This window comes from Ciconia boyciana, chromosome 6, assembly GCF_034638445.1.
Source record: "Ciconia boyciana chromosome 6, ASM3463844v1, whole genome shotgun sequence".
NCBI lineage: Eukaryota > Metazoa > Chordata > Aves > Ciconiiformes > Ciconiidae > Ciconia > Ciconia boyciana.
Window position 1 is genome coordinate 31,688,100 of NC_132939.1, and position 13,700 is coordinate 31,701,799.

The following is a 13,700-nucleotide window of genomic DNA, read 5'->3' on the forward strand; positions in this document are numbered from 1 at the left end:
AGAAGACGCAGAAGTTATTTTAAATATATAAACTCAGTCAATTTGTTTAGCTTTTTAGGTTTTGTCTACAGAGCAAAGTTACTGTTGTGATATACTACAGAATTTATTTAATTTGCAGTACTTATTTTGCAAGAAGACTCCTATGAATGATGGTACCATATTTTAAGTAGGTCTTTTTTCTGCTTAGCTTGATATAGTTTGAAATTAACTTGATTAGGCTAAGAAGAAAAAATGTGTTTCAGAATAAGCACATACCAAAGTTATTTGGAAATACTGACTTCATTCTCAGGCTGCATCCTGTCTTCACATGAATCAGCTTTCAGCTACAGAGAAATTATCATTTGAACTGTGCAGATCTTTCTGTGTCTCTCCTTAATCCATTTTAAAAAATATTTTAAAAAATTGTATACTCTATTTTGGGGCAGATGTAGATGAAGACAGGGCCTTTGATGAAACTGGAAAGCAACACCAAGTTGAAATGGCAAGAGGCAGTGATTTAAATACATCCCCTATGAGCACACCTTAGCTCAGGCAGTGCTCCTCAGAGCTTTTGATCTGTTGTTCCAGTTTGTAATGTAACAGAAAATCAGAGGAGTTTTGAGTAAGTTAGGACAAGACCATGGTTGATTTTCAAGGCTTTGCTTTAAAACAGTTTCTGATTCTGGGTGAACATTTTTTAGACAAAATCCTTGGTTGTAGTCACCTGATCCAAATGATTGAGCTAGCAGTGAGTTACTTCTCATTAGCTGAGCTATCATCTGGCTTAAGCTAGCACCTTCTGCTTTGTGATTAAAGTGTGCAAGAAGTGGATACTTAGGTAATTACTGTGTCTCAGATGAAAAGCAGCTACACATTAGTCCCTAGTAATTTAATTGCTTTCACTTGTGAATCCAGTCCCATACTTACTTTTGCAAGTAATTTTATTGATTAAGGGGTGGGATTAGGGTTGGGTTTTTGGTGCATGATACCCTACTCATTAATATTGCACGTTATATCTTGCTATCTTTGCTTTGTTTCTTAATTCCCTCATCATTTGTGAACTACAGTAAAATAGAATTAAAAGCTCCAAGGCCATACACAAAAAAAAATCATTTGAAAGTAAGAACTCTGCTTACTATCACCTAGAAATCTCTTTATTCTCAAACTTTCTGTGATTTAGCCTGGGGCTTAATTCACTATACAGTACTGATCAAGAAAATAAGCTTGAGTCAGGTTTGATTCTAGTTTTTGCACCTGTTAGAACAAAAAAACATTGAAGAGAATAACATTGCCTGGCTTATTTGGCTCTAGAGATACATCATTTAAGACATCATTGATGTAACTTCAGGAACTTCTCATCTGTGTATGACTTTTCAGGCCCGACATCTCTATCACACTCAACTGAGCCAGATCCATATTTATGAGTGACAAGCAATAGATGAGTACATAGGCACTCACATTAAAAATTAAATTAAATTGGAAGAAAAAAGAAGAAAAGAAAAGAAAAAGGAGGTGATCAAAACCCATGCTTATTCCCTTGCCAGTAGTCTAGAATTCCTTCAGCTTCATCGCAGTCAGCAAATACCCTCCACCTGTCCCACACACGGCAGGTGAATTGATCAGTATATGTATTTTCACAAGGTCCCCTGTGCCATTTCCAGTTTCACAGTCTGTGGATCTTAGAGTCATAAGCTGCAATGGAAAAATTTAAGTCAGTATATGCAGAGTATTAAATCAATTACACCATTCTGAGTGGTAGTAGAAGTGGAGCTCTTTCCTAAGTCTGCTGGCCAGCACCTTGAATGCTTGTTTTTATTTGTGGCCTCACCACAGAATTGTTGTGTGTTCGTGAGTAAGCCAGTTCATCACTCTACCTCCAAGTCTTTCAGCTGTAAAATGCAATGCTGCCTCCTCACCACGAGACTTAATTAGGGCCCAGCAACACTTTGGTTAGAGTCAATGGCAAAAGAGGCTTTTGACCTCACTGAGGGTTAATATTAGGATCTTAGTATCTGTAAGGCACTTTAAGAAACTCGGAAGAAAGGTGAAGTAACGTAATAAGGAACAAAAAAAAAAAAATCACTGAACATTGAGCTTGCTGAGTTTGCATTACACATGGCCTGTCTGTAGATGCAGCACAATATAAAGAAGTAATTACTTAACTTTTTCAGAATGGGGCTGTAGTGGGAAAAATAAATGCTAGGGAGATCTGCTTTTTATGATAAGTACCAACTTTATGATCATTTTGTTACAGCTCTTAAAATGAGCCGGTGCGCTAGGCTTCCACCTGGTTCCTGTTCTTTTTTTGCTTATCTTGCATGCACGTATTAAATGCCTCTCTGCGAACAGGCAAAATGCTAACCTAACGCTGGGACCTTCTCTCTGGTTTTGGGAGAACTGGGGATCTGCTAACCAGGACCATTTCAGAGCAAAGCCCATTGTTTAGTAAATACTGTCAGGGACTCAGCGACCATGCGGGAAGATATTGATGTATTTGCAGCCTTACAGGTTTTAATTTTTTTCTTCATTTTGCCTTACCTGCAATCTTTCAGTTACCAATCTCCAAAAAGCTCGGCTAATCGACAGCTGGAAGTAAATGAATAACTAGATGCACCCAAACCAGAAAAGCTGATTGAACTCGGAAGAAGTTTTAATTTTAAGTGTATGTCTTGGACTGCTACCAGAAGGCCTTTAGAATGTCATTGTTCTTTGGGGGAAATTTGGATGTGGACAAAAAGACCATTAATAAAGGCTGTCAAAACATCTGTTAAAAATCTGCAAGTTACAAAATATGCATTAAAAAGATAATTAAATATAGCTGGTACAGTTTAAAGGTCTTCATTTTCTAGTTTGTAGAAATCTTCACGGGGTAGGATTAAGCCAGGTATACCACTGGAATTTTTAAGTTAAAAAAGGAGAAACAAAGACCAACCATTCCCCCTACTCCCCTCTCCCTCCCACAGTTCTTAGTCAGAGTGTGCAGGAACAAGAAGTTGTCCCTTTCTGGAGAGTGGAGGAGAAAAATGGCAGTTATGAATGAGAAAAAAAGCACATTGCTGTTCTGCTCAATTAATAGGAATGCAGAAGGCCTCTGCCCTTCTCTCCTTTCTAGGGGAACTGCCTCCTCCTCTGCTTAAGACCCAGTGTGTGTCTGCTCCTTTCCAACCACTCCTAGCTGGAACATAAGAATGTAATTCCCCTCCTTTTTTGTTGGCTGAAAGAGTTTTTAACTGCTGGCTGGGATGTCTGCCCTGGGCTGACTCTTTGCACCTGTGCTGGGTGCTCAGGTGGTGCTGGACCTGCTGCCCTCCCTGCTCCTCCCAGGGGACATGCGCTCTGCTGCAGGAAGCTTAACCTTTGGGTCAACCACCCACAAGTGGCTTTGCCTGTGAATATTCATGGGTGTTTGAACCAACTTCTTGACTAAGGACACCCTGCCATTTTGAGATGTAATCCCCAAAAAAGCTACTTGAAATAAAACGAGTTAGGGTACCTATCCCCCCATCTCCTTGCTGTTGGTTTTTGAGTTTTGGAGAATGTATTTTTCCTTTCTGAATTTGTATTTTGTGGGTTTACGATTATGACTGCTGTCTGAAAAACCAGGCTTGGCTCACTGACAGCGTAGGTCTGATTCTGCAGTGGAGATTTTTCCTATGCCTGTGCGTGTTACGAAGTCCCTGAACTGTACAGGGACCTCTGGCAGCAGGTCCTTGTGAGGGACCAGCCTGGCTGGCATTATAAAGGAAACGGTGAAGTGCATTTCAGGCAAAATAGGTACAACACAGGATGTACTTAAAATGGAGGTGACTTATATGGTTCACTTTTGGTTCTAACTGACAATATTTTGGGAAGACTGTGGCCTGCAAACTCACCAAGCTAACATCATATCAAGGAGAAGGGGGAAATGTCCAAACTGAATGCTCTTTAAGTAAATCTGATTTCTAACCCAACTGCAGCCCAGAAAGGACCAGATGGGGTCATCATTCCCAATAACTACTGTGACTTCTGCCTCGGGGGCTCCAATATGAACAAAAAAAGTGGCCGGCCTGAGGAACTTGTATCGTGCTCAGACTGTGGGCGCTCTGGTAGGTGACTCCTTCTTGCAACTTTCTTGTACAAAGGCATTTGTGTGATTTATTTTTTGCTCCTTCTGAAGATTTTGAAGAAAGGCAGCGCATTTGGGAGGGGATAGAAGACGAGGTCTTACCTCTTGTCTGTGTTTGTGGGAAAGGATGACTGGGAAATTTTCTGTCATAAAACCCATTGCTGGATTCACATTTTTAAGCTAATGGGGTCCTACGAAATAATAAAGTTTTAATGTATTTATTGGCTTTTGTGAACGTTGGTACATGTACTAGTTGTTCTTCAAATGGAAGGAGAAAATCCTATGACAATGTTAAAGAATGGGCTCTGTCTTCAAATGCTGCAATTACAACTATAAATTACTTACAAGATTTATGAAAGTTGCATGACAAGCATTTCCATTGATTACACATTTCATGCATTTCTTCATCCAAAAAAGAAAGAGGGAGGAAATTACAGGGTAGGGATGGGGGTAGCTGTCAAGAATTATCCTCTTACAAGATGACTATCATTAATTTTGTTTAAAGAGGTTTTTATTTCTCCGTTTTCTTCCCTTCTCTCTTTTTAAATGTAGGCAATTGTGTCTTTCCCATTCTGAGTTGTCTTTATTTCTGGGCTGTTGTTTTCTTCCTTCCTTTCTTTCTTTCTTTTTTTTTTTTTCTTTCTTTCTTTCTTTCTTCCTTCCTTCCTTCCTTCCTTCCTTTCTTTCTTTCTTTCTTTCTTTCTCTTTTTTTGGGAAATTTTATCCCAGCCGAGCAGTTATTTATAGCTCGCATGGGAGGTGGTGGTGGTGGTAGGGGGAATGGGAAACCTTTAACAACTGCATGTTCCAGCTTTGGTCCAAGTTTCCAGTTGTGATGTTTCTGGACAGTGTTGATACTAGTGGTGATAAGACCATCATATGGAAATCTGAAAACCAAAGAGACCTTGAAATTCAGTATTGCTGCTGCTGCTTCTGTACTGTAGTCACTGAAAGATGTCTTTTGCGTGATGGCTGAAATGTGATGTGGAGTGTTCTTATGCTGAGGGAATGGCCTTTTTGTGCTCCCGCTGAAATCCATAGTAAGCCTCTTACCACATTCAGTGGGAGCAGGACTAGGCAAATTGCCTTCTGCAGTTGTGACCTTTGAAGATATTCTGAAGTGATACTGACTGGTCACCAGAGGACCGATGACAACCCCTTCGGTTTTCTCCAGGGGCATCCTTACGAATGCTGTGCAGTCAGGGGCGTGGACCTTTTAGTGTATACGTGTTTGCTTCTTATTAACTGAAGGGGGAAGCTCATGTGATCTGTGGTGCCATCTTGGAAGGTCATTGCCCTTCACCTTGATTGTTATAGTTCAATATAACTCATTTCAGCATTGTCCTGATACAGTACAGTGGGATGGATCCATCTTTTTTTGCTGTTTAAACATTGCTATGGTGATTATATCAGAATGTAACACAAATACATTAATTCCCTTGATTCCTTAGTGTGATAGAACAAGTAGATCGGCATGTAACCTAAATTGTGCAAAATCAGTTCCATTAAATGCTATCGTTGTACAAATTCTGACCCACCTGGGTTGTTCATAGGGGTCTGCAATGGTGTGACTGATGTGTGATGAAAGTGATTAAGGTACAACCACACACTAATCTGTAAACTAAAATAATGAAACCTCTTTGGTGGCTGCCATCTTTCTCTTTCTTCATAATGGAGAACATTTTCATTATACTGAAAGAGAGGTCATGGAAATTATATTGTTTCTTCCCTTCACAAAGTCAGTAAAATCACATCTCTACAAGGTGGTTCATCTGCCAATTATTTTGTTATATCCATTTTCTTTTTGTGAACAGGATTTAATTCTTCGTGTCTCAAGCAATGCAGTGTACTTGTTATATGGCTGATTCCTGTAGCTGGAGCGGGGACCAAACAGTTGGTTACTTAATACCATGCTACTGTTTCTGAATAATAAAATAGCTGTTCCCTAAAATCTCACACTTTCATTTTCCTGGGGCATAAGAGACATCTTTTTCTCTACCTTTCCTGAAGAGAGAATTTGAAGGCTATACTACTAATCACATAACATGTTTGATTGAGGGAGAAAATAAACCTCAGTTTTGCAGGTTTCAGTATTTGACTTCTCTTTTTAAGAGTCTTCTTTTTGTTGTTGTTGTTGCTGCTGTTGATATCCTGTGTGGAGAATTTCCTGTTCCATATTAAAAGTTGGATTGACTCACACACATTTGAACTTTTCAGTGTTCCCCAAGACAGGTCACTTCTCATCTTAGTTGTTTTAGTTGTTGAACTGTATATATTTGTTTTGGGTTTTTTTATTTTTGGAGGAGATGCCATGAAATTGGAATAAAAGCATTTGTTTAGGTTACTTTCACTTAGTCTTCAAAATGTATTTCATTTTGTCTACAGAGGAGGCTCTTTAGGATCAGGCAAAGGACAGGGATAAAAAATAGTCCTGAGGTTGATGAGCTATCTAGTGGGTTACATTTCTATAGCAGTAAATTTGTGACAGTTGATGCCAGTCTGAAGGACAGTCATTGTGCTTAGAGCTAACGGTATCTAATTACTTATACGGTCTAAAAATCTTTTAAAACTGATCTAAGTAATCACAAGGAAATATTTTAATGTCTTTTGAAGAGAGGAAAACACGATTAACCCTTTCGCTGCCATAGCTATGGGCACCTGTGTTGTTTGTAGATTTTTTTTCTTTGAAAGAGAAACTGATCCTTTTTTATTTTTCTTACTGCAGTTCTACTGAGCTATGTTGTTGAGGTGCGCGGGCACATACAAGCACATACCTATGAGCTCGATAGTCTGAATTGTTTAATAATAATGATGATTAAAAAAATTATGATGATGATGCCTATTGCTTAACCCATGTGCTGATATATTCATCATACATGTCAGCTCATTTGGGAAGAGAAGGCAGGAGGGACGAAGCAGCGCCAGCACGCACTACGGAGGACTTGTTCGGTTCCACGTCAGAAAGCGACACCTCGACCTTTCATGGCTTTGACGAGGATGATGCAGAAGAGCCTCTCTCAAGCCGAGGAGGTGGCTGTGGTGGCAGCTCTCCCTCTGCAGACAAAAAGGGCGGCTGCTAAAATAACTAAAAAGACACACAAACTCTGAGCATTTTGCTGTCCTTTTTACTACTAGGATTATTATTACCTTTTTCTTTTTTTAATTTTAGGTCCTTGGGTTTGTTGGTGGTTTTTTTGTTGGTTTTTGGTTGTTTTTTGTTGTTATTTTTGTTGTTTTTCCTGTGGGGTGTACACTGAAAGCACAAGCGTTTAAAGCTCTTGACAACTACTTTGAAGAGACAGAAGGTTTTGATTTTCCTGTTATTTTTTTCATTTTAATTTGTTTTCCTCCCACCTCCCCCCCTTCTCTTTCTCTCTGGAAACGTAAAAGGTGGATTTAATATTTTTTTTAATAGTGAGCAGAGTTGATTTTCTTGTCTTTTAATATATATATCGGCAAACCACGAAAAATGCAGATGGGTTGGAGAGCAGAAAGCAAACCCAAATAGGTTTTTTTAATTATTATTATTTATATATTCTATATATTATTAGAAAAACTACTTTTTAAATAAAAACACAAAAAAACAAAAAAGCAATGGATGTCTACTTGATAATAGAACTGTTTCTAGATAACCACTGTGGGTGGACTCTATCGGAGGACAAGGAAACCCTTGATGTGATGGCTTCTGCGTTTTGAGATTTTGCACTTACTGTAGCATGTGGAGTTTGGCTCTTCTTGTACACCTGCTACACTTGTCTTTAACAGCCTGAAAATACAAGCAGCACCATTGAAGACCATGACCTTGGGGAACACGTTTCCACCCCTCCTTTGGATACCTTTAAACTCAATAGATCTCTTCCTCCCTGCATCCCTTCATGTCTTCCTCACTCCGTTCTACTTTTTTTTTCTTTTCCTTCACCTTTCACTTCATGGACAGCAATTTCCAAGCATAGGGATGGAATGTGAATGGCAAGTCATAGACATCAAAAGACAAAACAGATGGAGGAGCAGAATCATGGAAGAAATGATATGGAAAAATACCTCACCTGTAGTTTTCTTTCCATTTTTAAATTTTAATTCACAGCATTTTTTCCTGTGTCACCCAGTTTTTTCTCTCTGTAGTGTCTTGTGAGACACTTTGTTTGCTTTTCAATAGCTTCTCTTGAATTAAACCAAAGCAATACTCATTAAAGTTCCAAGGGCAATGGAGAAGAGAGTGACTCCCTTCCCAGCGACTTTCCCAGAAAGGAGGAAACATGCAGCAGGATTTGAAAGGTATGTCCAAGCTGAAATGTCTTTCACTCAATTTGAAATCTCTGTGCCCTGGATTTTCAACAGACCCTTGACTGAGCATTATTGTAGGAGTAAGTCCCATGGATTAAATTGTGTAATGAGTATGCGCCACATTCACACCCCTGGTGAAGCTAATGGAAGTTCTGTGGGAGCAGGATCCAGCCTTGCGTACAGTCAGAAGTGATTCAAAAGGAGTCAGTGTGTAGGTTATGTTTTGCTGTCCTAATGCAGGCAAAAGTCTCCCTGGAGTAGGGGCAAGATTAGGTTCTATTTTTACTGATATGTATAATGCCAAACAGGGTGAAATAATGACCTCATTTAAATCAGAGGCAAAATAGACATTTATCTGGGCAGTGCCTAATCCTTAAACTGGAGGTGTGTTTTTGATACCAGAATAAAAATCTCTGCCTCGCAATGAAGACTTTGGATATATAATGTTCTAATGCATGAATGAAAGCTATCCAAATGGATTCTGTTTCTCCTGTTTCTTTTGCTGGGGTAGCACAATACTGTCTGTGAGAGCTCTTTCAACTTCCCTCCCCCCGCCCCCCCCCCAAACCTTAAAAAAAAGAGAAAAGATCCAGTCTCTAATGTTTTTATTTTTCACTTTAGACATGGAATAAGCAGTGGACAGATTCTGCTTTTAGGTACATGGGTGTAAATCTAGAATACATGCTACTGATGTCTAGATGACATTAATAAACTGCCTTCAGAATGGTGTTACAAAATGTTATGAAATACCTCTGTGTGTTTATACCACAGGACAGTGCGTGCCAGAACCATGCACACCTGCCAGGAGAAAGCCTTGTTTAAGCTTTCCCCATATTGATAATCCTTTTCTGTTGCTATTCTGTTCCTGCTGGTATATTATAATCGATCCAGTGTCAAATCAATGATATTTTGATTTAATGCTGTCCATGAGAAGTGTACTTTAACTGATAAAAACATTCATTCCTTCTACAACCAGTCCTTTTTTCTCTGAAAGAACACAACATAAATTTATAATATTTTGCCACTCTTCCATATTTACTACAAGCTCAAACTTCAGATGGTTTCCAGGGGTGAGGCACAGACATACAGGTGTCTGCTTTTCCAAAATCCCTGAAAGAGTTAGGATAATTTGCATATCTGTATCATTTTATATATGTGTGTGTGTGTGTGTGTGTACATAAACATGTATCAGAAATGTATGTACACAAACACACACCTACAGGTAATGCAGACATTAAAATAAAGAGCAACAGAAGTAAAGATGGAAGACACTTCCCAACCAAGAATGAGTGGAACCAGCCCTTGTGTGAGGCACTGTGGGCTCACTTGTTCCATACTGACCTTACTGTAAGCAAAGAGTAGTACCAGTAAAGTCCAGTGGATTTTGCCTACATTTATGCTAATGTAGCTGAGAGCAGAATCTGGTCCAGAAGTAGAGCTGTTCCCAGTTTGCAAAGAAATACCGCAAACCTGAAATGTTATAGAATTTTTAAAATGAAGTTCAAATTGATTTCTTCTGCTACTCCTGCCCTTCAAGCCCCACACTTACATTTGTGGTATTAGTACTATATTCTCTTCCTTTTAAAAAAAATTTTTTTTCTTTCTCTTGCTACTCTTTGACGTGCCCACGTGAACAACAGGGAAAATAGAAAGGGAGCAAGTACCTAGAAATGTGCCAAATCCACAGTAAACAAACAACATGATTTCTTGCATCCATCTTGCATCTATTTCTTGTATCCATGCAGCAGTCATGTCAGACAGATTAGAAGGTTAAGAAAAGAGTTTTAATCTTACGCAGTGCTCCTCAAAATACAATCAGAGTATGCTTTGACGGGGAAAGGCTCACAGGAGTAATGGAGACCTGAATCATCAAGGCCTTGAAGAGAGTTCAGTTCTCATTTGTCTACCTTTTACTGCCTGAGGGCTGTAGGCTTGACATGCTTGGAACCAGCCAGCTGCACAGAGCTCAGCATTTACTAAGTGCTGTATTTACCCAGCTTCTTGCATGCTGTTGCAGCCCATCCTGAGCTCCGTGCTGCTGTGCTAACTGTAGTCCTCACGGGACCTGAGCTAGCTAGCTGAAGCCTACCCAGGTACATCTTTCTGAAGAACTCCAATCACTGCATCAACTGCAGAATAGGCATACTCTAAATATAATTTTTTCCAAGTGGAGTCCTTACCATTGTCTTTTGTGAACCATGCCTAACACATTCTGGGCTCTTCTGGAATACAAACAATAATCAGATGCCCATAATTCATTTAGTCTTGATTTAGTTTCACAAATGCAGTTACTATAACAATGCATACAGTCTTAATCCTTTCGCAACCTAACCACCCATCTTTGTGACAACCGGGTAGTGCAGTACCCTCAGAAAGCAGCCACAAGAGCTCACAGAGTGCATAAAAATTGCCAGCTGATACTTATTATAGATAGCATAGAAAAATATCCATCACTGTTATTTATACCATTAATGTGTACATGGGCGGTCACTGGTTCAATCTAGTCCTGAGAGAGGAAGGAAGGTAAAATAAATTCATAATTAGGGAGAGCAGAGTAGTCCTTGGATTCCTCAAGATGTCTTATTAGACTGAGATAACCAACATGAGTTTAGTCCCGCAGGCTGAGCAGTACGGTAGTGACCAAAGGAAGACATCAATCATAGGGATGAAATTAAGATGTAGACATGGAAGCTAAAAGAGTAGTTGTTTAAGCTAGGTTGTAAAGTAGTGTTAACAGCGAATATTGAATGGAGTGTTGATATGGAAATGAAATATTCTCAGGGCACGTACTGCCGCAGTGAAGGCTGGGAACAGGGAAAGAGGGTTGGTAGCTCATAAGTTAAAGATGGAAGCAAAGCAAAGGGGCTGCTACATGAGACTCTCTCAGATGGAGGAGGGGAAGGTGACAATGTTAATGAGGCAGAAAATATACAGGAGGATATTTCATAAGTGCAATGAAAAAAAAAAAGAGGAGCCTGACACTAGCACAGCCAGGTCAGAAATGAGGGAACTGCACAGTATCAATTGTAGCTTCAAAGACACCCAAGTCCCAAACCAAACTAGGAAGGCATAAAGAGAGTTTTCAATGTGAATTCCAGGTTGTACCTAAAAAATACAGTCATCTTCGAAATCAGAAAGGAATGTGATGCTCTGTATTCCTCAGTGATTTCAGCAGTTCAATGAGACCTGCTGTTCTGAGCTTCATAAGAAGATCTTTGAGGGTGCAGTCTTTCAACTAATCACAAGCCTAGCTCTTCCAGTCCTCCTCCAAAGACTTCCTTCTTATTAGAGGAAGGTTAGCACAAGGCTGTCCAAAGATTCTCCTGAAACATATGCTCCCACAAAAACCATGTACCAAAATAAGACAGCTCCGATGTGAAATGTGAATAAAGGGATGTTTCATTTCAGGTCCTAAATTTAATCATGTGAGCTGTCTCCTCAGGCACCTTTCTACTGCTCCATCCTAAAGGATCTTAGAAAAGACAGATAATTTCCTGAGCCATCCTCTGCAAACTCTGATTCACAGATGGGAGCAGGAGAAATAAGGAAGTGACTGCTTGAGCAGCTCATCAGTGGGAAGAAAGGCTACATAGAGTGTGCGCTGATCCTTTTGTGGCTCTTAATTAGTTGACATCTTAGCAGGGACAGACCTCAGCCCTTGCATGAAAACAGTTTAAAATTTTAAGCGTGATTGTATATATTGAGAACATTTTAAGAAAATATGGGATTCTGGCATAACAGTTAGAAAATAAAAGGAGACCATGAGGCATGTGGCAGAACAGGGATGGAACTGAAATCTGTTTTGCTTCACTTTGCATCTCTTCCCTCCACCCGGGTGCCCCCCAGTTTTGTGGGTTGGATATTTATTTCTCGTATATGTAATGGTGCTTGGAGTAACATTGTACATATGTGGTAAGGTCATAAATGATGAGCCTAGGCTGCTGAAACAAGGTCCAGAGAGAACTTTGCCGCTGGCTTCAGAAGGATTAGCACTGGGCTTTCTTAGCTATTGCTTTTATTGAATGAAACCTCACTGTTAATACGCTTGCTAGTATGGTGTAGACAAGCTCTGAGATGGCCATTTGTTTCAGCAGAATGTGTTATTAGAATCCCCTCCCCGCATTGTTTTGCCTTTGAGCTTTTATATTAGTTATTCATTTTGAGTTCCAGTTTGCCATTTTACAGGCCTCAGCTTAGGCTTTTGATTTAAGACAGAGACTCAGTTTGCTGCCTGCTGATGCATGGAGCAAATGAGAACTGCACCGAGAGAGTCGCTGAGTCCGGACTGTGCCGGGTCACCACTGTGATCTCTCCTGCCTGCTTGGCCTTTCTTTGGTTAATTCTTGCAATGATATTTTGAGATGGGCCCTAAAATTATAATTCAAATACCATTGAATTATGGAGCTTTCGAAGCCTGGCTCCTCATGCAATTTGCCTCTTCCCCATGGCAAGCAGTTTTACTGAATCTATTCCTCAAGCAAACATTGTATTGACCCCAGTGGGAGTCATCTTATTATAAAAACTGCAAAATCTGACCAGTGTGTTTTGTTCTGCAACATATGTAGATGTTTCCAATAAACACCCATTTCTTATTCTCCGTGATTTTTTCTTATTTATATAAAATTTGTAGCTATGAGCATATGTGAAGTATGAGGCCCATGCATGTGTTCATGCTGGCATGGGGTTGTTTTGACAAACCCTCACAGTGCAGGAATGTAGCCAGGCTGAATTTTTGCTGACTGAGCCATTATAATAAACCTTACCAACCTTTGTTCTCTTTGCCAGATATCTACCAGGGTTGAAAAAACCCCAACCTGTATAAATGCCATAGAATACTGAAATTGGGTCAGAACTATTTTCATGTCCCTTTCTGTATTTCCATGAGTGTTAAGTTGCCAATTTCAGAGAAGACAAGTTGTAATAACGTTTAGAAAAAAACCCCAGCTCTTGTGATTTCAGGTTCTGATACCCCTGTTAAGGGGATGCTGCCATTTCATATCTTTGAATTATCCTTTTGGTCACTGGCATCTCCTAAGATTGTGGACCTTCGTGTCATCCAGAACTGATGTGAGAGGTGTGGGGAAGACACGGGGGGAGGCACTTGCATTTTCTGAAAATAAAGAGATTATTTTATTGGCTATCTGATACTGCTCAGGAGCTTAGCAGTATGCAACTTAGTCCATTCATGGATTAAATGCGATGCAAAATGCAGTCTTTCACTTATTTCCAGAAGTTATCACATTGCTGCCACCCTACGTGTATTGTTCAGACTTCTAAAAATGTCTTTTGTGCAGCGCTGCATACACTTGTGGCTCTGTACAAATAATTAGTA

General features: G+C 39.7%; 1 protein-coding gene across 1 annotated transcript in view; it reads left to right on the forward strand.

Annotated features, from left to right (window-relative positions):
• The window catches only part of DPF3 (double PHD fingers 3), a 161,726-nt gene that overhangs the window by 127,538 nt on the left and 20,488 nt on the right, over positions 1 to 13,700 (forward strand). Inside the window, exon 10 of the mRNA XM_072864539.1 lies at positions 3,936 to 4,064. Coding sequence (XP_072720640.1) covers positions 3,936 to 4,064 — 129 coding nt within the window. The remainder of the gene's footprint in view (positions 1 to 3,935; positions 4,065 to 13,700) is intronic.